The following is a 25,661-nucleotide window of genomic DNA, read 5'->3' as shown; positions in this document are numbered from 1 at the left end:
CAGTTTTTTTAGAATTTTAACTTTTTTAACTTTTTTACCTGTGAATAGGTCTACTGTACAAGTTTTATTAGGGAACGGCTTGGTTTTTACGTACTTCTAATAGCAAAAACTTAATATTTTAAATGTACCCTAACCAACCCTTAACCACAATCCTCATATTACATTTTTGACGCAGTACTATGCCAAGTACTTAGTTTTTATACGAACCTGAGGAAAGAGATAGTCAATCTCTGAAACGTCGTTCTACAATAAGAGCACTATACTCACATACGTAAGTACAATTTTTAACTTTCCTTTTCTATATTCTGAAAAATGAAGATTTAAATATCCAATCTTAGCAAATTTTGATGCACATATAACAGTGCATCTGAATGGACTGGTTATAATATGTTAATATTATTGTGATGAGTTGCGTAAGTTTACACTATTAAATCGATGTTGTTATGTTCAGTGATGTGGCTAATTACTTTTTTTTATCATACATTAAGTCTAAACATCGGGGAATGAGAAGACATAAAAAATAATCAAGAATTACATCGAAGTATTAAACCACTTGGTTTTATGACCGATTTACAAGTACAGTCTTGCTTCAAACTTCCCCAAGATTTTTTTCTTGCTCTCTGAAAAGTGACACAGCTGTCTCTGTGCATTCTTTCCCATGGAGCCAAGCGAGAGCCTAATCAACAAAACTACGTTGAAATAAGGAAGCCAGTGTGTTCCCGCAATAAACTCCGATCTTCCTCCAATATCCATTTGGGCCAGTCACGATAAAGCTCATAAGCTGCATTTGGTTGAAATTGGAAAAGGCAGATGGCCACCAGAAATGTGCCCTTATTACTATGTTCCAGGGCTTTAATTTTTAAATACCAGACAAATCCAGTGGGAAACATTGCTCGCTCTCAGCGTAGACTGTTAAAGACAATGACTCCCTCTGTTCCAGTGATGGGAGCCAACTGTTCAGACATAAACAGACTGACATATCAGCACATATCACGACCTGGACCGAGGTCATAACTTTCGCAAGAGCACCCGCCAGTCTGCCATACTGACAGTTTAGTGACAGAGTGAAAAGTGCTGGATGTTAACTCCAACCTCGCTCGAGAATATATCTTTGAACCAGTGAAGTTAAGACAGCCAGGAAACGCATAAACTTAACGAGTTGTCAGAAGAGAGGTGCTCACAGTGAAGTTATGAGGAGCTTATATTAATTCGAACCATATACTTTTCACTCTCCAAATCACCCCACGAACAATGGATTGTTGTGTTTTCACGCTGCGCAATCATCCCTTTCAGTGTAAACATGATGTTACGTGTGGGCGGAGCTAAAGTGCACTGACCAATAGGCAGAAAGGACAAATCCCCCTGGGGCAGCCAGATGCAAGAACCTGTCTGGTACAACGCTCCAAGCCTCCGGTAGAGAAGAAGTTTTGCTCCGACAGTTCCCGGGCAGTGGTTCAATCGGCTAGTAAGAAAAGTTTGTTTTCTCACACGAGAAAACAGTCAGTCCATTTTGAGTGCTCCGACTGATGCAAATAGAAACAGTCTCCCTTCATTGTACTTAACAGTTTATTGATTATGTGCTTCGAAGTTAACATGTGGTACTCCACGATAAAATAGTTTTTTGGTACGACGCTGGCTACTTGTGGCCTGTGATCTTCAAGTGTTTCCGTCCGGTGGTGACTGTGTAAAACAGCGCGATGCGCTACTCTTTTATTTTGTTATGGGTGTATGTGATGAAAGGCGAACCATTGTATGTGGTGATATATAAAATTTTTCTTCTACCATTACACAGTGTCCTGATGTCTTTTATTTGCAACAATCTAATTACAGCTGGCTTGGGTCTAAAGACCGATAACTGTGGGATGTAACTGCCCTCAATTGCTGGCCGAGCACTAGACCGTTGTCTGCGAAAAATTGCATCCCCTATGTTGGGGTATGTTTATTTTCAGATTTTTTTGTTTTATGTAAACAAACATCAATGCCTGGTGTAAACTAGATTTGAACCCTATTCCTGTCTATAGTTTGCAAACACAAAATCCATGTTTTCCATTATGCTGGTGCAAAATAAATGAAAACTTCAAATTTGCATGCCACATATTTTCAGACCCCATGAAAAGACCAAAATCCAGGAAAAGTATTAGAAAAATAAATACTGAGCGATACTTTCCGATACCGATACCACCAATGCAATGAACATCAACTCAGCCCTAGAGATAATACATTAGCATGGTTTACCCATTATTTTGGGAGGGAAAATCCCTGCCTGTTCCAGATTTTGAAAGCAATATTAAAATAGGTTTCCACACCATTCTTTGGTGTGTTTAACCTTTAGTGTATGTGAGCCTGTCGTACGTGTACAGCGTGTCCAGATGGGAACTTTTCAATGTGCACTTTTCAGGTTTCATACTATACTACGCTGATCACTAGACCAAGGAAGCCAGTAAATTTTTAACTTTAGACGAATACTGCACAGACATGTTCCCAAATTATGTATAACATCCAAGAAACCATGTCTGATCGATTTCTACAAATATTAACATCATTACGAAACAAAAACCTTGAGGAAAGGAAAACAATATCTTAAGCCTTCAATTTCAATATCGTAACTGGTTTAAACCAAACACATTCCATTTAAAATAAAATATACAAACCATGTCTGGAGTGGCTCATGCATGAACAATTGCATGACTGAAATGACAAGACAGAAGTACGCTCTGTTATGATTCCAATCCGATAACACTGAACTTTGAAAAACTTACCAATAAGTCTTTGCGGAATAGGTGGCCGTGCAGGAGGGCCAGGCTCTGGAATTTCTTCACGATCTCCCTTTTTGTTCTTATTTTCTTTTGCATCATTCTGCATTAACGTTCTACCTTCCTATTAAAAACAAAAATATAATGAAATCAGTACCAAATATCAGAGAAAAAAAAAACCTTTTCCACATTAAAGTAAAAATGGAGTAATAACAACAAATTTTATCTGGACTAAAGTAATTACATGTTTCTTTATAATTCTTGTTAAGACTACACAGGATGGCTTGTTCCAGTATGTGTATAGATTCAGGTTCTTTTGCCTGCAAGTGTTACATGATTTTCATCACATATTTTGTAATAAGACAAACAACTACAGCCGTGTATTTATGTCAGCACTGGAGAGGGTGGGGGGGATTGGGAGAGAAAATTGTAAGGGGATGGGAATGTGAGAATAATTGAAAAATTAGTATACATGATTTTGATAAAGGAGACTCATACACTGTAGGTACAAGCTAGGCATGGGACAAATTATTAATATCAGCTTATATTAGGAATATGAGTATATTATCAGTAAAATGACTGAAAATTTCACCAGTCTGATATCTCTATAACATACAACTTACTTTACTCTAAAAAGTTCACGTTTCATTTTTCCATGCAGTTTTTGTTCGCGATTGATTTCGCCACCTGTCTGGTAAGTGTAAAATCTGTGAAACTTTTATAACACTTTGCTCTATAGGAACCAAGAGGATTGAAATTATAATGTAGGAACCAGGGAACATAAAATTGGGGTTTTACTGTAGATGGATAATCAGTCCTTCTAGCCTTAGTAAACATTTTGCATTAGTAAACATTACATTAGTAAACATATTGCATTAGTAAACATTTTGCATTAATTGCCTACACAAATCCACAATTCGTCGTGTGGTTCATTTGTCTCCCGCTTGGAATCGTAGAGGTGCTATTTGATGTACGCATTTCACTTTCTGCTGTTTTGGCGCAGTACTTCCTTCTTTTACCATGCCTAAGGATTTTGGGGCTGTTTGTTGCAAGTCTCATCGTTTGGATCAATGGGAAGGTATTAGTTTTCACTCGTATGCGCAGGCAGGGTTTTTTACAGGTGCTTAAGGTTCATGCTTGGTTTCTTGAGGCTGTGGTGAAGGGGAGTGGGTTGGGTGCACATGCATTTTTCTGATGGCAGGAAGACAGGTTTCATTGAGGGCTTGGGGATGGTGTTGAGGTTGGCGGAATTGGTCACTTATGACATAGGTTTCTAACATGGATCTCACTTGCATAATTACCTTGGCACAGTTTATGCTATTATGCACAATTAAAATAGCAAATATTGTTGTTTCTTTTACATAGTATCCTTACTTGTATTTGTTGGAAGTTCCTCCTGAGTGTGTTATCTCCCGGTGCTTGGACAATCGAGGATGGTTCCCCTGCAACCGCTGGTTCCTCCTCCTCATTTTCTGACCCACTGTATCTGTAGTCTTCTCTTTCTATTTAAAAATAATATCAAAATATGTTTATTAATACAAAGAAAAATGTAACAGATTCAGTCATATTAGAATACACAGAAAAATCTTACTCCTTCTTGCATATGATAACATAACAGTCACTAATTTACTGTACACCAGATAAATAACACAAGTGATAAAAATGTTCATGGCTAAATATGTGCATAAAACATTACTGTTAAAGTTGATTGTGCTTACAAGCATGTGCATGCATGAGTAACTGAGTAGTTCCAATGGATCTGTTTGTGAACATGAAAAATGAAAGCATTTCCTTATTATTTTCTGGTGGGGTTCCAATGGATGGGTATAATACAGTGGAACGTCAATTTTAAATTTGTCAGGGGACTGAGGTGAAAAAATGTACACACAGGTAAGTGTAAAATCTGTGAAACTTTTCTAACACTTTGCTCTATAGGAACCAAGAGGATTGAAATTATAATGTAGGAACCAGGGAACATAAAATTGGGGTTCTACTGTAGATGGATAATCAGTCCTTCTAGTCTTAGGTGGTGGTGGTGGTGGTGGTGGTAGTGTTGATGATACCACTTACTCATGATTTTTTTATAATAATAATTATTATTAGGCATACATTTGTACATGTAAGAATAGCTGGATAGAGCAGGCAGTGAGCAATGTCTTGAGAAGTTTTGGAAAACTGCTACATGCAACTGTGATGGACTTTCCCAGCATCCACCCCAAGTGTTTCTTTTCTCCTTTTCTTTTTTCTTCTTTGACTGTTAGTGTGGCTCCTGGAGAAACTCAGGGAAACCAGCCCTATTGTGACCACCCTATTTGCCCAGCATGGTATCATCAAAAGCACGTGAATTATCATCATGTGACCTTCACTGCCGAGGGCAGTAGGCTAGGATGTTTGGAAATGTAACAATAGAACAGCTAAATTAGCATTTGGATGTCAGTGTTGCCAGCCATATCAAAATTTCACCAGCACAAGTAGGTAAAGGTATTACATTGGCATTTTTCTGGCTCGGCATTCCAAGTTTAGTTATTTTCTTCCATCTCCACATACACCATCCTAGGAAGGTCTCTTCAAATTTGAGTCACACCATGTGTTTACAAATCCACATGTCAACCAATTTCTATGTCCCTTGATGCAACCATACATTGTCACTGAAATATTTACAAGCCAATCTCCAAAAGCAACTCTTTATTTACAAGCCAGTCTCCAAAAGCAACCCTTTATTTACAAGCCAGTCTCCAAAAGCAATCCTTTATTTACAACCAGTCTCCAAAAGCAACCCTTTATTTACAAGCCAGTCTCAGAAGCAAACCTTTATTTACAAGCCAGTCTCCAAAAGCAACCCTTTATTTACAAGCCAGTATCCAAAAGCAACCCTTACATGCGAGCTTCTTCACCAATTAGGCAACAAAGTGAATATTTAGCACACACAAATTACGACCCTGGGCATGTCTCTGTCTCCTTCAATTAAAGGGTGAAAATAACTTACTCAACTTAGGTCATACACCCTCATCCATTGTGCAGGAAAGAAGGAAAAAGAGCAAGCTCCTGGCTCACCAAACACACAGGAACACAAGGAACAGAGACTGCCCTGCAGAGGACCAAAGAGGCAAAGAGAGGTTCCAGATGCTGCATGGCAGTTGACAGAGGACCATCCCATCATCACACCCAAACTGGTCCCACCCTTTACAAGAACTTTATCAGAAAGAAGACAAGACAGTGTGCACGTGTGTCTTTTTCGTTTTCCTTGTCATCAGATGGTGCACCAAACTAAAGTTTTGCGCAAAGCAGTGCTCGAAAAATATTCTTCAGAGCTAGGTGCCAGCTCTTAAAATAAGGTGCCGCGTAACCACCTACTAGCAATTGTGCATGCTATAAGAAGCTGAGCATCACCATATTCAATACATCGCTAAATCATGTGAGAAAGCAGGAAATGGGGGGTTGAGGAACAAAGAGTAAGAAATTGTTACTGACACTATGGAATGTTCAGAACATTGATAAAAAAAAAAGCATTTGCTAATACGCTGTACTGCAATTTGAACTTAGAATTTTCAAAATTTCGAACATAAAAGGCAATATTACAGCAAAAGAACATAGTCGCCATGACGACCTGGATTTTTCAAGCCCTGGCGCAAAGTAATTTGTTGCATGCGTACTGCATGCACATATATAGAGTTTTGGCATATTATGTACTTACATTTTATTCTGTAATTAATTTTGCTTGTGACAGCATGTGTAATCTTGTACATACTTTGTTATGTCTTTTTCTTCATATAATTCTAATTCTATGTATACAGTAGTGACTTGTGAATAAAGGCTATAATAAACTAAATCACCAGTGTTTGAACCTCAACTTCCCAAAACATTTTTGTTGAGCCAATTGGTGAAATCAATAGGAATAGAGCTAGCCATGTAAATAACAAAGAAACCTACTTATATTGTATCCCAACTGCAGTGTTGCCTTGATGATGATGTGACTCCTAGTTCTACCGATAGGCAGTCATTACATACCAAATCATTAACAAGTTTTGAAGCTTTCATGGCAGCGAATGATGAAGAGATTATCTTAGGATATCACCCAAAATGAGTTCCTGATATGCTTTTGAGTTTTCAAGAGCTAATGTCACTCTGAACTTGATATAGGTAGAGGCACATATTTATGGTAAATAAAAAAAAGCAAAATTTCGGTACAAAAACAGAGTCAATTTTGGCTTCAAAAGCGGTAAATAAAATTAAATTTTGCCGTTATAGCGGTGAAAAAACAGTATATAAAATGACATTTTGGTTTTAAAAATGTGAATACGTATAATCCCAAATTTGATTAAAAAACTGCACTTACTAAACATAATAAACATATCTCTTGTAATAGCATATTTATGAAGTAACCAGAGTATTAAGTTTATTCCTGTATAAAGTTGTCCATTTTTTTCTCAAATATTTACAGCAGAATTGCATAACTCACAGGATAATTCTGACTTCAGAAAGTGTCACATCGGTAAATAAACTTGAAATTTTTTGTTTAATAATCTATTTCGCATTTTGCAGTTCATTTTGCATTATTTCGTGACAAAACAGGGTGGGAAAATGCACCCCACACCTCTCGAGAGCTAAGAAGAATATTTGGAACTCACCAGTTGATATCCATCCTGAGGGAATCTTTTCATTAAATCATTAATACTTCAACCGAACTTGCACATTCGTTTTCTACATCTTCATCAACTATTTAAGGCTTAAAAATGGCCAAACTCTCAATAATTCTTGAATTGACAGGTCTTATATGTAGCAACATAATGTTTTTTTCTGCCTCACCATCACCCGGTTAATTCAATTTGTTTTATTTTTTATTTTTAGAGGATAACTCCTTTATCTCAATTCAATTTTTGACAAACAGTAAACATTGTGAAATATTCACACACACACATTAACACACAGTTATGTTATTTTTAACTCTGGTGAAGAACTAGTACAAACAATTTGTCGTGTGAGAACCAGATGGTCATAACTCCTATTTATCAAATTTACAGGAGCAAAAAAAAGGAATTATTAGGAATATGTGTGACCCTAAAACATCAGTGAACAGGATCTACAGAGTGGCCCAAAACTAGGTATACAATATATACCACTGTCAGCCTGGTATTGTTGTTTGTAAGTTCATTATCCTTTTCAGATATCTTGATACTATGAATGATGGCTGGTAAGTACCATACCATAACTTGTAAGCATATGATTCGGTCAAAAGAGATAAACTATATAATATATTAGTAGAGTTTGGAATACCTAAGAAGCTTGTTAGTATGATAAAGTATGCACCAGTGAAACATAAAGTAAAATTCGTGTGGGTATTAATATGTCTGACAAATTTACAATTCATGATGGGTTAAAACAAGGAGATGCATTATCTCCATTGCTCTTTAATTTTGCCTTAGAATATGCTGTTAGGAAGGTAAAAGAAACTAAAGAAGGACTAAAATTAAATGGTGTGACTCAGTTGTTAGCATATGCAGATGATGTAGACTTACTGGGGGATGATGTGAATACAATTAAGAATAATGCTAAAATATTTTTCAAAACTGCTAAAGAGATAGGTTTGGAAGTTAACAAAGAGAAAACTAAATATATGCTTACAGGCCGAAACCAAGTGTTAGGTAATAATCAAAATCTAATTATTGATAACAACTCGTTTGAACCAGTTTCCAAATTCAAATACTTAGGAGTAATATTAACAAATGAAAATTATATTAAAGAGGAAATAAAAAGTAGGCTTAATTCAGGAAATGCATGTTACTTCTTTCTTCATAAACTTTTGTCTTCTCGTTTAATATCTAAGAAACTAAAAGTTAAAATATACAAAACAGTAATTTTGCCTGTAGTATTATATGGATGTGAAACTTGGTCCCTTACATTGAAAGAGGAACATAAATTGAGAGTATTTGAAAATAAGATCCTTAGGAAAATATTTGGACCTAAAAGGGATGAGGAGACAGGTGAGTGGAGAAGGTTACATAATTTAGAACTACATAATTTGTATTCATGTCCAGATATTATTAGAATAATTAAATCAAGAAGACTTAGGTGGGCAGGCCATGTGGCACGAATGGGAGAGGAAAGAGGAGTTTACAGGATTCTTGTTGGGAAACCTGATGGTAAGAGACCTGTAGGAAGGCCAAGACGAAGATGGAGGGACAACGTTGAGATGGACCTAAGGGAAATCGGTAGGGATGGAAAAGAGTATATAGATCTTGCTCAAGATAGGGAAACATGGAAGGCCTGTGTTGCTGCAGCCATGAACCTTCGGGTTTAAGAAGGCTAGAGAGTTAGTTTATACCATAACTTGTTGTTGTTGTTGTTTGTAAGTTCATTTCTCTTTTTCTTTTCAGATTTTGAATTATGGCTGGAAACTTGAATTTTGAGCAAAGGAATTGGATTCTTAAAACCAATTGGAAAACTGAAAATCCTGAGCATGTACGGACCTTATGGCAAGAAGAGTTTAACACTCCTGCACCAACATGTTTAACCATTTATCGCATCAGGGATAAATTTGAGAAAACAGGTTGAGTGGTTAATGCACCAAAATCTGGACGCCCACAGACAACAATGACTGAGGAAAATGAAATGAAAGTTGCACTGACATTTGTCAACAGCCCCAAAAAGTGAACGCAGCGAGCGTCCCTGGAGCTTTCCATACCAAGAACGTCGTTACAACGCTTAATGCGTAAATTGAAAATGAAACCGTATCGTCCACAACTGTTACATGGCCTTCTAGAGGACGATCCTGATCGTCACTTGCAATTTTGTGAGATGATGCGTAATCAAATTACCCATGATCGTCACATTCTTGATAAGATTATCTGGTCTGATTAGGCATGTTCCAAGCTATCAGGCCATGTAAACAGACATAACTGTGTTTATTGGTCAGACAAAAACCTCAAACACTGGACGATTTAAAAGGATTCATCTCTGATGCATTCACAGATATTGATTCTGACAAATGTTTGTGTCTTACTGTGTGTTGCAGCCTTCAGGGAAGGTTTGAGGAATGTTGCAATGTTGATGAAGGACATTTCGAATACTTGGGTGACTAAAAATTGTTCGTTAATTGTTGATGAATAAAGGCACTGGTACTGTATACCTACCTACTTTTGGGCCACCCTGTACATGACACTACTTTACAGCTAACAAGATGAGGATGAGAAATGTCGATCCGACTACAATGAAGCCCTTAAGAAGAGATATGTTAAACCGAAATACAACTAATTGTGAAGTGTGGAGCTATGCGTATAACACCATTAAGCCTTGTTTCCATGATATAAAAATTAAATATGCTGACCAAGGCAGAAATTTATTTTATTATAAAACATAAACTGAACGTAACGTTTCAACCTTCTGCCTTGGTCAGCTATGCTTATTTTGTACTAACAGGATGGCTACTCTACAACCATGATAAAATTCAAGTATAATTCCCGGTTTTCAAGGTGAACTTTCAAAAAATTAAAGGGTCCAAGCAGATGTTTTCTCTATTTCTCACCGGTTCTCACCACCCACACACAAATATATTAACAATATAAAGGGTGTGTGATTCCAATGTATCCAAAAATTCTAATTCAATTCAATTGAACGGTATATATATTTAATTTAAGGTTATATATATTTAATTTAAGGTGCAGAGTTTACATTTGCCATTTCGCATACTCAGACTAGAAATACATCTACAGACACAAGTCACAAGAGTTACAGGATGTAGTAATCTACGAAAAAGTTAATAATTGTGCAAGAACTTCAAAATTTGCCTATCAACTTCAAGATATCTTGTAATAATCTTCCGTCTGCCAGATACATTGTTCTGCAAAGGACACTAACAAAGCAAACGGATTGAGAGAATTCTATTTTACTTTCCAGGCAGCTTTCTCTTTTCCTTTCTTGATAAAAATAAAAGCTTAACTATGAAAAACTTGCTTCAGGGCATTAACAAATATGTAATAAATTCAATAATGACATTTGGATTAATAAAAGTTGCAATTTTTCACCTCTACTGGGAAAAATTCAAGCAGAATTCATGCATAATTCCTGGAATTCCTGGTGAGTAGCCACCCTGACTAAGTAAACCAAATAAAGAACCAAAAAACCTACCTTTTTCCTGTTTCCTCTTCTTGCAGCGATCTATGTGGTCCTTGAGCTGTATCCGAACTTGTCTTTCTGTTGGCTGATCACGAATGAAGGGATGTTTTAGCAACTGTTCAGTGTATGGCCTTTGGTGATAGTCTTTCACTAACACTGTTTCAATGAATGTATGGAATTTCTTTGACCACTTTTTTGATTTTAGGCGAGGTGGAGGATTTCGAGGAATAAGGAAAAGGGCTCGCATCGGATGTAAGTCACACAAGGGAGGCTGAGACTCTGCCATTTCCAATGCAGTTATCCCCAAACTCCACAGATCACTTCTGTTGTCGTACGTGGCATCAGGGTTTTCATCACAAGCTATGACTTCTGGAGCCATCCAATATGGAGTTCCGATGAAAGTATTGCGCCGACCAATGGTACGGTCTAATTGAGCACTGACTCCGAAATCAACTGCAAAGAAAACACGACTATAAAATACACAGCAAATAGTTTTATAAATTGCACTGTTATAGTGTGTTATTTAAATACTAAAATGCAGATAAAACAGTTGGATTAAAAAGTGTTTTTATGTAATGAATAAATTGATTATTTCTTCTAATTTATGCTAGTTAAAAGCAAGTAAACACATTTCTTGCTGTAACGTTCTGGGAGAACACATGATCCCTTCATCATTTATTTGTAATTTGATCAATGTATAAGTTACAGGAGATATCTAACAAGAAAGAAACAGTTATACAATGGATCTTGTCAATAATGATTCAATATCTATATAAATATTTTCCAACATCATACATTCACGATTTTATATTCTCAAACATTATATTATAAAATGTTCCTCGATTTTACATTTTCCCATACTTTTTAAGGTTTTTCAGCTTGGTCCCCTGAAAAACATAAAATTGAGGTTCCACTGTAACAACTATTGAATCATTTTTATATCTTATAAAAATCTGAAGTTATCACAAGAGCAGCTTGTCAGACTTTAGTGAATATATGTTGCCCTTTTTATTATTTAATTTCTAAAATATTTGCAATTACATGGAATAATTTGGACAGGCAACATGAAACCGTACAGGGTCATTCCATGATTTTGTAACACTTACATTGATTTTTCATGTTTATGGAACCCTATCATGTTGTATATTGTGGCAAAGCTTAAATTCAGCAGTTTCTGAATATGGCTACGGTATTCCATTCAAGATGGCAACACTAATGTGCAACGCGGATGAAATAAGCTCATCACAATGAACCAACATTGTGATTTTTGAGGTACTTTGGATGAAAGAAAAGATCAGCAAAAAGAAACTAATTAAATATTATTTAATATATTGGCCAAATAATATTATACATACATATATTTAGAGTGTGCAAATGCCTTAATGTAAGAAATCTTGTGCTGCTAACTACTGGATTGAGGGTTCTGAATATGCCTCATATAAATGTTATGTTAATCACGGGAAAAGTATATCTTTTGAAGTTTTTTTTTTAGAAAAAGTAAAGAAGGAATGAGCAAAACTACGTATAAAAGCTTAAAGGCAATTTCTCACAATTTTTCACTTTTATTATGTTTATCATCATAATTTTTGCTTTTGAACTTTGTGTTTTTCAATTAAATCAGGGTGGCTACAAACAAGCAGAAATGAAATTCCCTGACTTTTCCAGGTTTTCCAGGACAAAATTTACATTTTTCCCTGACAATTACAAACTAAACTAAATAGAAATAATAAACTCACATAGATCCACATACGGTTTCGTTAAGTACCAATATTATCTTCTATGAAATTGACTTAATTTCTCTATTCTCTATGATTTGAATTCAAACTGCAAACTAGTGAATTTGGAAAATTATTACAATCCACAAGCTAGGGAACGATTACGGAATTTTTCATATGCAGTAAGTTTAAAATAAAATACTTGATTATTTTTAAAGTTACGACTATCTGAAATTATACCCTCATGGTGTTTTTAAACTACTGTTTCAAAGTAAGTCAAATGGCTTACGCCTCTTCGTGAGAGTTTGATATCTTGAAAGTTATTTCGGGAAAGTTATTTTCCATACGCCTTTTTTTAATTTTAAGGTAAGGATTCTAGATAATGGAATTTTCCCCGTATATTCTGAAGGGTGCATAATGACCATAAGTGGCGACGCACCCAAAAAATTAAAATCAATCTCACGTGACAGATATCGATATATTATGACACCAAAAATTGGCATTATCTTTTTTCCACTTGTTAAGTTGTTACTCTTGAGTAAAATGTTGGAAACCTAAAGACAAGAATGTTGGATTTCATGGAATTTTTTCGTTGTTTTAGGACATTTCTTTAAAAAAAATCGCTAAAAACGCCAACAATTCGCATTTTATGCCAAATTCACATTATTTCGAACGGGCGAAAAATGTGTCCAGACATCATCACTGCACATTCCTAAACATAACTTCGCAGCAATTACCATTTTTCACAGTTTTTGCGTTTGCGAAAAATCAATGTCCCTACTAATTGGAAATTACTTTCTGGCCACCCCTCGTATAAATCAGTAGTTGGAAAGTGAAAATTTTGCAGGGCTGGCAGAGAAAAGTCAATTCTTGAAGAAAGTGATTTGCTTTTATGATTGAATGATTCGAGTAAATATGATATTCAAATATTTACGTATTTATTATTAGTATTTTGTTTCATAATATTGGACATTAACCTTACTCAGTGAGAGATTAATGACCATCTCTCATGAGTTTAAACAGAGAGGACAGAGAGGTTTGTTAATTTCATTGCAATACTAGTGTTGCAGTAAATTTGAGGTTAAGAGCATGCACTTGCCAATTTTTATAACGTTCATCAATGCAGATTTATGTTTCACTTTTTTGTGATAGTATTCAATATATATTCATTTGGTTGGATTCTTCTTGATATATAAGAATAGTGCAATGTCATTGTAAACGTATGTTAACTTGTGCAAAACCAGTAATACGTGAGGATGATGAAAGAAAACCTTCGTAAGCACTGCTACATTAAAGAAGGTGAAGTGAGCCAGAAGAGTAATAAAATTCTAGCAGCATATTCGCAGTCTAAAGCTCTTCTTGTTTATGCATTCGATTTTTGTTGGATGTTGCAGTCCATGCAATTTCTGTCGCATGTTTTAGTGAGATACTTTGTCGGGTGGCGATATTCGACAAAAATCGTATGTATCAATGGAACCTATTTGTTTCCATGTTCCTTCAGTTTGCCCAACAAAATGCCTTACTACGCTCTTATCCCCTCCATCTGTTGACAAGTCCCCTTACTACTCCCATACGGACAAAAAAAAAATGATAATTCAATGCATTTTCCACGTAATATTTAGAGGCTTAACATTTACTCCCCCGATGATACCATATGGTATCATCAGTGTAAGGTCGTACTCGCCCGATGATACCATATGGTATCAAGGTGCTGATTACGAAATGAATGTGCTTTTTGGACCTTCATACACTTATGTTTGGGTGGAACTCTGACACAGGTCTGGAGCAAGCCTGGGAAATTCATATTGATGACCAACCTCCCCCTCCCGGCAACATATCCATGCCACATTTCCGAACAGAGTTTCACATTTTGGCTCATTATTCAACTTGTATGGCACCCAGGAACATGAAATATGTTTCAGTCTCTTTGGAAACGTCAATTCTTTGAAGAGAATACTAAGGTTTGCGCATTCTCCCCAAACTAGCGGCAGAAGAGGGGGCACACTTGAGATTTTTGTTATTTTTTCATGGAAATTTGGTGGTCGCGCCCCCAAACTCCCCTTCCTCGGTTTGGCATTCTGAATTATACACGGTTGCATGCTATGATGATTTAGCTGCAAAACAAAACTTATCCGAAGTAGATTGCTCCTATAGTGCCCGAGTTAACAATTTTCCTCCAAAAATGCAAATTACCTATTTTTTGTAAAAAAAAAAAATCACATTTTGGCTTATTATTCAACTTGTATGGCACCCAAGAACATGAAACATGTTACGTTCTCTTCAGAAATGTCCATTCTTTGAACACTAAAGTTCGCGCCTTCTTCCCAAATAGCGGGGAAGAGGGGGCAAACTCCAGATTCTTATGGTTTCTTCATTGAAATTCGGGGGCTGTGCTCCCAAACCCCCTTTCCTCGGTTCAGCGTTCTAAATTGTACACAGTTGCATGCTCTGATGTTTTAGCTGCAAATTAAAACTTATCCGAAGTAGATTGCTTGCATAGTGCCCGAGTTATAACAATTTTCTGAGCAATATGCAAATTACCTATTTTTAGTAAAAAACAGTGTTTCACACTTTGGCTTAAAGCACCCAAGAACATGAAACATGTTTCATTCTCTTTGGAAACGTCCATTCTTTGAAGAGAATACTAAGGTTTGCGCCTTATCCCCAAAATAGCAGGAGAAGAGGGGGCAAACTTCAGATTTTTATGTTGTTTTTTTTCATTGAAATTCAGGAGTCGGGCTCCCCCAAAAACCCTTCCTCGGTCAGGCGTTCTGAATTGTACACGGCTGTATGCTGTGATGTTCTATCTGAAAAACAAAACTTATCTGAAGTAGATTGCTCCCATAGTGCCCGAGTTATAACAATTTACCTCTAAAAATTCAAATTACATATTTTTCGTAAAAAAAATATCACATTTTGGCTTATTATTCAACTTGTATGGCACCCAAGAACATGAAACATGTTACGTGCTCTCGAGAAATGTCCTTTCTTTGAAAATAATACTAAATTTCGCGCCATCTCCCGAAAATAGCAGGGGAAGTAGGGGCAAACTCCAATTTTTTTGTTTTTTCCATTGAAATTCGGGGGTCGTGCCCCCAGACCGCCTTCCTCGGTCCGGCATTCTGAATTGTACACGGTTGCATGTTATGATGTTTTATCTGAAAAACAAAACTTATCTGAAGTAGATTACTCCCATAGTGCCCGAGTTATAACAATTTTCCTCCAAAAATGCAAGTTACATATTTTTCGTAAAAATAAAAAATCACATTTTGACTTATTATTCTACTTGTATGGCACCCAAGAACATGAAACATGTTTCATTCTCTTAAGAAATGTTCATTCTTTGAAAATAATACTAAAGTTCGCGCCTTCTTCCCAAAATAGTGGGAGAAGAGGGGGCAAACTTAAGATTTTTGTTGTTTTTTTTCTATTGAAATTCGGGGTTTCGATCCCCCCAAACCCCTTTCCTCAGTCCGGCGTTCTGAATTGTACACGGTTGCATACTATGATGATTTGGCTGCAATACAAAACTTATCGGAAGTACATTGCTCCCATAGTGCACGAGTTATAATAACTTTCCTCCAAAAATACAAATTACATATTTTTCGTAAAAAAAATAATCACGTTTTGGCTTATTATTCAACTTGTATGGCACCCAAGAACATGAAACATGTTTCATTCTCTTAAGAAATGTTCATTCTTTGAAAAGAATACTAAATTTCGCGCCTTCTCCCCAAAATAGTGGGAGAAGAGGAGGCAAACTTCAGATTTTTGTTTTTTCTATTAAAATTCGGGAGTCGCGCCTCCCAAACCCCCTTCCTCGGTCCGGCGTTCTGAATTTTACACGGTTGCATGCGCTGATGTTTTAGCTGCAAAACAAAACTTATCCGAAGTAGATTGCTCCCATAGTGCCCGAGTTATAACAATTTTCTGTTCCCGTGCAGAGTTCCATAACGATATCTTTAAATTAAATTAAAAAAAAAGTCAATGAAGACGAGATTCCCTGACATTTCCCTGAATATTTTTGACACCTCAAATTCCCTGACTTTTCCCGGTTTTCCAGGTTTTCCAGGTATGTCGCCACCCTGTTAAATATATATTCTGTTAATTATTATGAATATTCACTTTCACAACTTTTCTTTTTAGCAAATTTCATTCTACACATAAATGAACACATGAAAATTTGAAGAGTCAAATGTAAAATTGCGATCGGCATCAAATGTATTAATTAATTAATTAATTAAGTGCCTTCAGGCTAAGGTAACAGAGTACAATATTTCACCATAACAGATCACCACAATATAAAAACAACAGAAAAAGTTCATAACCCATACACAAACTTTCATTTTCTGGCAGATTTATAGTGTCATCGAAAATGTTTTTTTTTGCTTACATTTATAAGTACACAGCATCTGGAGAAATTTTTGCACATAGGAATTCTATAGGAAATGTCAACAAGACTAAGTAAGAAGTATAAAATAATAGACGATAACATAATTTTCACAGACCTTTCCGAAAATTATGATCATATTGTCAATGTACTTAACATAACCCACAGCGCTACAGCACCTTGGAGGGCCTTGGCTTACCTACCGACTGCTGGTCTCCCTCTCACACTGTTCCTCCGTCACCTGTTATAGCGTGGAGGTCTTAGACCAGTATTGGGGTGACGGGTGATCAGCCCGGCGAACCCCCAGCCGTCGTTGTAGGTCTTCTCGACCGGGTTACGCTCACTCACTCGGAGCTTCCCAATTTCCTCACGATGGTGGGTTGCCACCGGCCCTATACGTAGGTCGAATAAATTCCGACCAGAGCTGGATTCGAACCTACGCCGTCCCGCAGCGAACGATCTCAAGACGAGTGAACGCCTTAACCCGCTCGACTACGGAGGAGGACCAATGTACTTTAGTTATCAATAATAAGATATCTGGAAGTTTTACTTTGATATTCTTTCTAATATCTATTATTATAAAAGTGAAAATTTATTACAGAAATTCGAAGGAACCATAATTTTGCACAAGACTGAGAATCATAAGAATGAAAGAAACGAGTTTCTAAACTGAATCTTTTTTGGGAATGGAATCACAAGAACAGAATCCAGAAGTGGAAGTGAACTGCTTGTTCATTTTGCAAGCTTTTCCTCTTGGAAACTCCAAAATGCAGTTAACTTGCAGACGATGTGCAAAATTCTCTGACAAGCCAAATTTCTGACATTTCGCCGTTTCCCAGGTTTTCCAAATGCGTAGCAATACTGACATTGAAATAGTTCAGAACATAACCCCTTTTCCTAGATCAGCAGTTCTTGAACTTTCCTAGACCGCGGATCACTCGCCCTCACGGACCCCCAAGAATTAACTCAAAGTTTAAAGCCTGGAATTTGCATCATTAAAGAGTAAATGCTCTTGTCTTAGTACTTTTTCGAACCTTTGTGGAACACTGGGAGGGTTTCGCGAACCCCCTGAGAGGGTACAGCGGACCACAGTTAACAAACCGCTGTCCTAGATTATTTACTATGAAATATCTACTGTAACTACTGGTAATAATTAGTACATAAAATTGAAGTATGTTTGTCCACAGCAAATTCAAAATTTCTTGCTTGTCCTTTTTTCTTTGCTGAGAAAACTACTTTTAGTGCACTACTACAAAAGTGTTGTTCTTTCCAGAAACACAGTAAATTCCCTGGCTTTTCAAGAAACAGTAAATTCCCTTACTTTTCCAGAATTTTCAGGTTTTCAAGACTGGTAGACACCCTGAAGAATCATTATGTGTAGGACTACATTAAAATAAAAATAAAAGTGAAAATTCAAAAGTAATTTTGAATATGCTAGTAAAACCATACAGTACTTGTATCTCACAAATACTTTTCCAAGTGGAACCGATGATGGGTTAATCTGGACACCCTGTGTAATCATAAAATTGACAACAGTCTGATCAAATGGATAAAATTTGAAATAAGAGCACAAGACTAAATAAACAAGCCACATCAACAAGAATTAACATCCGTGCACAAAAAAAAAAATCAACATATTTAACCTACCAAGTTTCACCTCTGCATTGTCTGTAAGAAGAACATTCTGGCCTTTGATATCTCTATGGATGACCTTATTGGCATGTAAGTAACTGAGACCACGAAGAATTTCACGGCAGATGTAAGCTATCCATTCCTCCTTCAAACTTTGGCCTTTGGTTGCTGTAACAGAAAGGAACAGAAATTATTTCAGAGCCCAATCAAGCTCCCCACAGGATAAATTATCCTGAAAATTTTTATTAATACCAGCTAAAAATATATTATTCTTTGATAATCTAAAGAAATTTACTCAGCAGACTATGAAACATAAACTCCCATGAAGTCACCTTTAGTTAGGGATAGGGACGTGAAGTTTTAGTTTTATTTTCCCCTAAATTTCGATGTTATTTTTTTACTGCAATTCGGTGTTATTTTTTGCTGTTTAGGGCAAAATTCGATGTTATTAATTTAAAGTCTGTGTTATTTTTACATGTATTTTTACTGTTCTTTCTATGCTTAAGATTTTCACATTAATTTAGTTCTGAAAAATTGGGAAAGACAAAAAGGGAAAAAATGGCTTACCCATGTGAGAAATTACAAAATTTCTTCCATTTGGAAAACTATTTCATCTCATCAGCCAATAAATATGAAATGTTTATTGAATGATTACACCCAAATCTTTGAACACAATTATATACATCACATTTCCTTATCAATGCCAAAAAATCCCTCTGCAACCTCAAAATACTGTTTTGTGTACACACACATACCTGCCCCCCCCCCCTTTTCAGAACACAACAGGTGCTTCTCCCTGAAAATGTTCCCCATTCATACGAAATTTCCCTTCTGGGAAGATCCCACAGAGCAAATTCTATTTCAGAACGAGGTTAAACACTGTCAGTCACTTCTGCGCCAGACTTCAATATGAATCGTGACAATCTCTTTTGAATCAAACTTTCACCAGCTAGACTAGAAATGATAGATCTCATAGTGCTTCAATAGTTCTATTTGAACAGTTATGTCCAGTTTATAGTGCATATTTCGTGGCGTTTTTCACATTAAAGTGCAAAATTTGGTGTTATTCTGAAAAATGGCATAATTTGCGTTATTTCGCAATTCCGAAACACCGAGAACTTGCCTCCTTTTGCTACCCAAATACATTTTAAACACTTTATTTTGCTTTCCTCAACTTTTCGGTGTTATCGTTGAAACAAAAACTTCACGTCCCTACCTATAGTTTGATAAGTTTCAGACAAAAAAAAAAAAAAAACGTAACTGCCATGGTGGGGTCCAATCTTTCCCAGGTTGCAACAGTTCTGAAATAAAGTTGTTAGAAGAAAATACATTTATTAAAGGTTATTCAAATAAAAATAAAACAGGGGGTTAGATGTGAACCTACCATGGTCTAAATGTGAATTAAGGAGGGAAGAAAGGGTCAAAATTTCTGACTTAACTGACAAAAAACAGAGCAAATACTGACTAATGTAATTGGAGTCGATCGATTTTTAAAAGTAAAACTGGAATGTCCTTCAAATAATATATCTGGCAACTAAATCTTTACAGACAGTCATGGCACACCATTTTATTCAAACCACTAAACAAACTGTATTCATTTTGTCCTAAAAAAAATTAAGATAATGACCCTTCCTGTAAAGAAAGGTAACTTTATAATATTCCATGGTGAATAACAGTAGTACACCAAGAAGAAAACCTGGCCAATAATAAATATACATTTTTTCAGCAATTAAGGAGAGCAAATGCTCAAAAAAGCAATTTGATAACAGGACAACTTTGAAAAGATATTATAATTGTTACTGGGTTTGGAGAAATTATATAATAAAAGTGTATTACATTTAAATGAACTGAAGAAATCTGTCATCTCGCTGGGAAGTTGCCATGTATCCCCCACCTCAAAATGCAAGATAGTAGTAACAAAAAATATCAAATTGCAATCAGGTTTTAGTGGCCAATTTTTAGAAAAACTGATAAACTCCAGACTACGAAGAAAAAACTGACATTTGTGACCATATTCAACCATGGCAGTCAAAGGTTAATATCAATAATGATGGTAATATTAGGTTGCATGCTAATGGCATTCTCTCCACTGAGTGACACATTTGCAGTCATTCATGCTTGATAAATGATAAAAGAACATGCCATGAATCAGTGTTACGTATATGGATGTGAAAAACACTGCAAAAAATCCACTCAATTGTGCTCTTTTCTCTTGCACAATGCTCATATATCATTGCTCTTTCCTTTGTTGAAAATGTTCTCGCATAGTACAGCTGTTGTTTAGATTGAAGAATAGGATCCACTGAGAGGAATGTTCATCATTTCTCAATAATTTTCAATGTCACGAATCCAATATGGAATAACACTACAGAGCAGTGGCATGGTGTTGCAGGAACATTGATGAAGCTAATGTCACGACTGGGTATTCTGATATTAGAGATGTTATACGTACACAGTTATGGGAACTTTTGGGTTGTAACGATTCAACTGAATGACAATAATAACAACCCAGAAGTATCCGTGACTGTACAAGAATTTCTAGACCACCACCACCATCTACAGAGCAGTTTCAATAACGTCATATGATTTCTATCCAATCAAGAGTTCTGCTGCCCTCATATGAACATTGGTGTTACCTTAAATAACTGTCACGATTTGAAATGAGAACTAAAAAAAAAAGAGAAAACAACTGAATACTTACATTTTACCAAGTCTGTAACTGAACCAGCACCACAGTATTCCATTACCAGCTAAAAAAAAAATTTAAAAAAACACAAAGATCAGAATACATATTCACATAAACCCAAATGATTCTTCATATGGTAGAACATTAACTTCACCTAATAATAACCAAATTTTAGTGGAAATATTCTACATAAAAGAATATTATATAAACACAGTAATCCCCCTTTGCAACAAGAAAGCTGTAAATACCAACAGTCACATCTGCAAGGAGTTCAAAACATGGCTTCCCTTCCTAGAGAGAATTTAATACACAATTTCTACTATAACTACCAGTATTATTCAGTTTATCAGATTGAAGCATAGTTTGTCCACAACAAACTTAAAGATTTCTTGCTTGACCTTTTTATTGTTCAAACATCTACTTTTACTGCACTACTACAATGTTGATTTTTCTAGAAAAGTGAATTTTCATATTTTCATAACTTTTTCAGAAAATTTAAATTTCCTGACTCTTTGCAGGATTTCTAGTCTCGTAGACAACCTGGAGAGACACAGGAAGTTGTTTTCACGGAAAATGTATTTAGGAAGGTTAACACGTTCTCCGCCAGGGTGGTTTCATCAATTCCTTCTTCCTGACGAATGGAAAAGGTTCTCCCACTGGCACATGGTTAGCAATTAACGTGCCATTTCTTGAAAACTACATGTGATATTTCAGTTCTGTCTTTCTGTTCATTAGTACACACATGAAGGTTTTGTATACTCTAATTGCAAAACAATATACCATTATTAACAAGTGCAGTTTGAAAAACTCCTTTTCTTCCTTCTGAGTACTATGGAATAAAAGTTATAAAATTGGCTATAGCTCTTCAACCACCACTTTTTTTTCATATATTTCACTTTTACATGTAACAATGAGAACAGATGAACACTAACATGCAACACTTAGGGGTCCAGAAGTAAAGGCCACCTAATTTTAAAAATATCCTGAAAATTAATTTCTGAAAAGGTTGCATAATTTCAGTTTTTAAACTGGGGGGACGAGCATTACATATTCTCAAAGAGCAGTCTTGTCGTGCTTCCCTCCAAATTTGGTCCATACAGCCAACGCTAGAAGCAAAATTCCAGAAACTGCTTCGTTAAGATGGCAACACTTGCTGCTCTTAAATATTGCTATTATTATTTTTTCTCCAAGAAGTATCAGCCTATTTTCAACCAAACTTTGCACGGTGGCAGGAATTTACAATTGTTATACATTTTTCATTCACTTTGGGAAATCGTGGTGGGAACAGGGAAGTTAAGAATATCATTTTTTTAACTTAATTTTCTTCTTCCATTAACATTCATTATAGGGAGGTATAATGTATAAATTTTAGCTGCACTAAAAGTCCTGTCATTCAGAGAGAGAAAAAAAATGTCATATCTCCATGACAATTAATTCCTGAGCTACAGTTTTTTGTACCTCATGGTAAGTTTGGAAAATGTGCACCTGGAAAGTGCTCATCCGGAAAAGGCTAAGATGCAGGGGAGGCTCTCTTCAGCTAAAAGTTAATTGAAGAACATAAAAGTTAATTGGTACCAACTGTTACAGACATATTGGTGTATTTTTAAAGTTATCGATGAATCTAGTACTTTAGTACAAAATGTTGTCATCTTGTAATTCTTATGATTTTAAACATGCAATTCATGTGCCCCATTTTGTGAAACAAATGCCTAATAAACACATTCTCTTTCAAAACAAAACCATTCCTGTCACCTGGTTCAATACATTAAGGTGGTTAATGAACCTTTTACATTCTTCAATGAACATTTGCAGCTTATACTGGATCAGTAGAATATTGGTTACAAGTAGACCTCGGATTTTTAGGTTCTAAAAAGTGTGCTTTAAGGTTCCTAAAATAGGCTCTAAAAATCCTAAAATAGGTTCTATAGATCCTAAAAGTCTTAATTTAGGCTTGAAAATCCTGAACTAGGTTCAAAAAACAAAAAAAATTCATATTAAATTCTGAAAATTATCTTTCAACAGAAACATAGTCAGTGGTGCAAATTTGAATGCTGAAATGTTCCTTTGCAAGGTCTTAATGCCACAAAGCACCGAAGTGACGCGAAAGTGAGCAAGACCACGTGGATCAGAAGACTACACTTTGGACTGTACAGGTAACATGGCACCAGACATTTTGCTTTGTTTATAGCGTTTATAAAACACTATGGACTTGGAGGAAGGGAAATCAACAGAGAGTTTGTTTCAAACACGTTCGTCATTGAATTTTTTCATCACCAAACAAAGCAAATGCCTCTATGTGGTATAAAAATTCTGTAAAACCTTTAGAAATATATATAAACCTAAAAAAAAGGCTTGATTTAGGTGCATAAACCTAAATAATTTTAACAAGCAAAATAGTTTTTAGGCACTATAAAACTTCATCAGTTGTTGCTTTTTTTGATTAAATGCTGAGGTAACTTGTTTGTAAAGGGAAAAAATAGGTTAAAAACCTAAAATCCAAGGTCTAGTTATGAGTAAAGTTTTATATCAATATTTGCTTTATATGAGCAAAAAAATATATATTAGCCCATCCCTATTTTTGTAGACTCATCTCTTTATGTTTTTTTTAACCTTATATTCATTTTCATTCCACTTACCCATAACTGATCATCCTTTCCTGGTGGACTTTTCTTTATGAAAGCACCATAGTAAGTTGCAATATTTCTATGGTTGGAATACTGTAAGAAGGGAAACACCAACAAGGTTAATCACAAACGTGAAATATATCTGATGATAGAAAGCACTGCAAACCACACAAAATGCAAATATAAATAATAATTAACACACTGTACTATCAGTAGTTAAAATATTTGCTTGTGCTTATTATCATGTGCTTCACATGCAACTTTAATTGGAAATTTCTGGTCTTTAAAATATGTTACGCGACTGCAAATCTTGAGCAAATATAAAATTTCTTGTCTAATTAGAACAGTGACTTGCTTCAAATATCCCATCCTTAAATATTAAAAACTAATAAGAGAAATAAAATCATGGCAAAAAAACCCACACAACTCAATGCTTCAAATAATAAAACATTTACAGTATATTCATTGAAAATTATAGCTTTTATGTTACTTTATAAGATCTTATATTAATCTGTGTCACAAAAAGTGCAATGTATTCTTTCCGAAATATATTTCTTTGTTAACCATTTATGCTTAAATGGCTGAAGCAAAGCAAGTGGGTATCACAGATAAGATACACCACTGAGTAAATTAAGAAATTGAATGCACATATAGAATAAATTTTACCTTGATATGAATGAACATACTGTAATTAGAGAGAGAAAAAGAACATTACCTTCTTTAGAACATTGATCTCTAGTTTGATCTCTTCCTCTTCATCCTAGAAAAATGAAGGTACATGTAATTTGAATTGTAATTGTAGAAGCATAAATTACACATAAGAATTTATTATAATGATGTACATATAATTATTAACACGTATTGTAGGATCATAGAAAAAAAAATTAGGCTCAAAATGACTCATGACTAAGTCCCTAGCATTTTGTGCCATTGATTTACTAACCATACTTCCATGCCAGCCTCTTTCCTCCCTTCCCCCCTCCCCTTCTACTTTATGATTACATACGAGGTTTGGCTAGAAAAAAAACGGACTGATGCTATGAAATCTTTTATTCGGCATTTTGTACAACAGGAACTTTATCTCCTTCAAAGTACTCCCCTGCACGATCTGTACACCGCTCCATACGAATTTTCCATTGCTGGAAGCAGTGTTGCCAGTCATTTTTGGAGATCATTTTCATTACATCCGTCGCTTTTCTTTGCACAGCTTCTGCTCTCAAATCTGGTTCCTTTTAGGGTGGACTTCACTCTGGGGAATAAAAAGAAGTCACAGGGAGCAAGGTCCGGCGAATACGGCAGATGTTCTAACACTGGGATGCCATATTTAGCCAAAAATGTCTTCACTGACAGGGTCATATGGACAGGAGCATTGTCTTGGTGCAGAATTCATGACTTCCGTTGCCACAAATCAGGTCGTCGTCTTCTTACTCGCTCACGAAGGGTTTTCAGCACATTAATGTAATGATGTTGGTTTACAGTTTGACCCTCGGGTACCCAATGAATGTACACAATGCCTCGAATGTCGAAAAAGACAATCATCATGGCTTAGAATTTGGACTTGCTCATGCGAGCTTTCTTGTGACGTGGCGAACTCGGGGTCTTCCAATGCATTGATTGGCGCTTTGTGGCAGGGTCGTACGTGAAAAACCACGATTCATCACAGGTTATCACTCTCTCTAAGAATGTAGGGTCTGTTTCAATGTTCTTCAAAGTGTCCGTACAAATGTTTACTCGAGCTTCCTTCTGTTC

At 35.8% G+C, this 25,661-nt stretch overlaps 1 protein-coding gene across 7 annotated transcripts in view; it reads right to left on the bottom strand.

Annotated features, from left to right (window-relative positions):
• msn (serine/threonine-protein kinase msn) overlaps positions 1 to 25,661 on the bottom strand; it is a 156,293-nt gene that overhangs the window by 106,772 nt on the left and 23,860 nt on the right. For all 7 annotated transcript variants that reach the window (XM_083112407.1, XM_083112408.1, XM_083112410.1 and 4 more), the window contains exons 4-10: positions 24,628 to 24,672; positions 23,925 to 24,005; positions 21,304 to 21,352; positions 18,618 to 18,770; positions 10,878 to 11,318; positions 4,128 to 4,255; positions 2,760 to 2,877 (exon numbers count right to left, since the gene is read on the bottom strand). In XM_083112407.1, coding sequence (XP_082968533.1) covers positions 2,760 to 2,877; positions 4,128 to 4,255; positions 10,878 to 11,318; positions 18,618 to 18,770; positions 21,304 to 21,352; positions 23,925 to 24,005; positions 24,628 to 24,672 — 1,015 coding nt within the window. The remainder of the gene's footprint in view (positions 1 to 2,759; positions 2,878 to 4,127; positions 4,256 to 10,877; positions 11,319 to 18,617; positions 18,771 to 21,303; positions 21,353 to 23,924; positions 24,006 to 24,627; positions 24,673 to 25,661) is intronic.

Source organism: Lepisma saccharinum, chromosome 26 (assembly GCF_977018435.1).
Source record: "Lepisma saccharinum chromosome 26, izLepSacc3.1, whole genome shotgun sequence".
Classification (NCBI taxonomy): domain Eukaryota; kingdom Metazoa; phylum Arthropoda; class Insecta; order Zygentoma; family Lepismatidae; genus Lepisma; species Lepisma saccharinum.
This window is presented reverse-complemented; position numbering and strand designations above follow the sequence as displayed.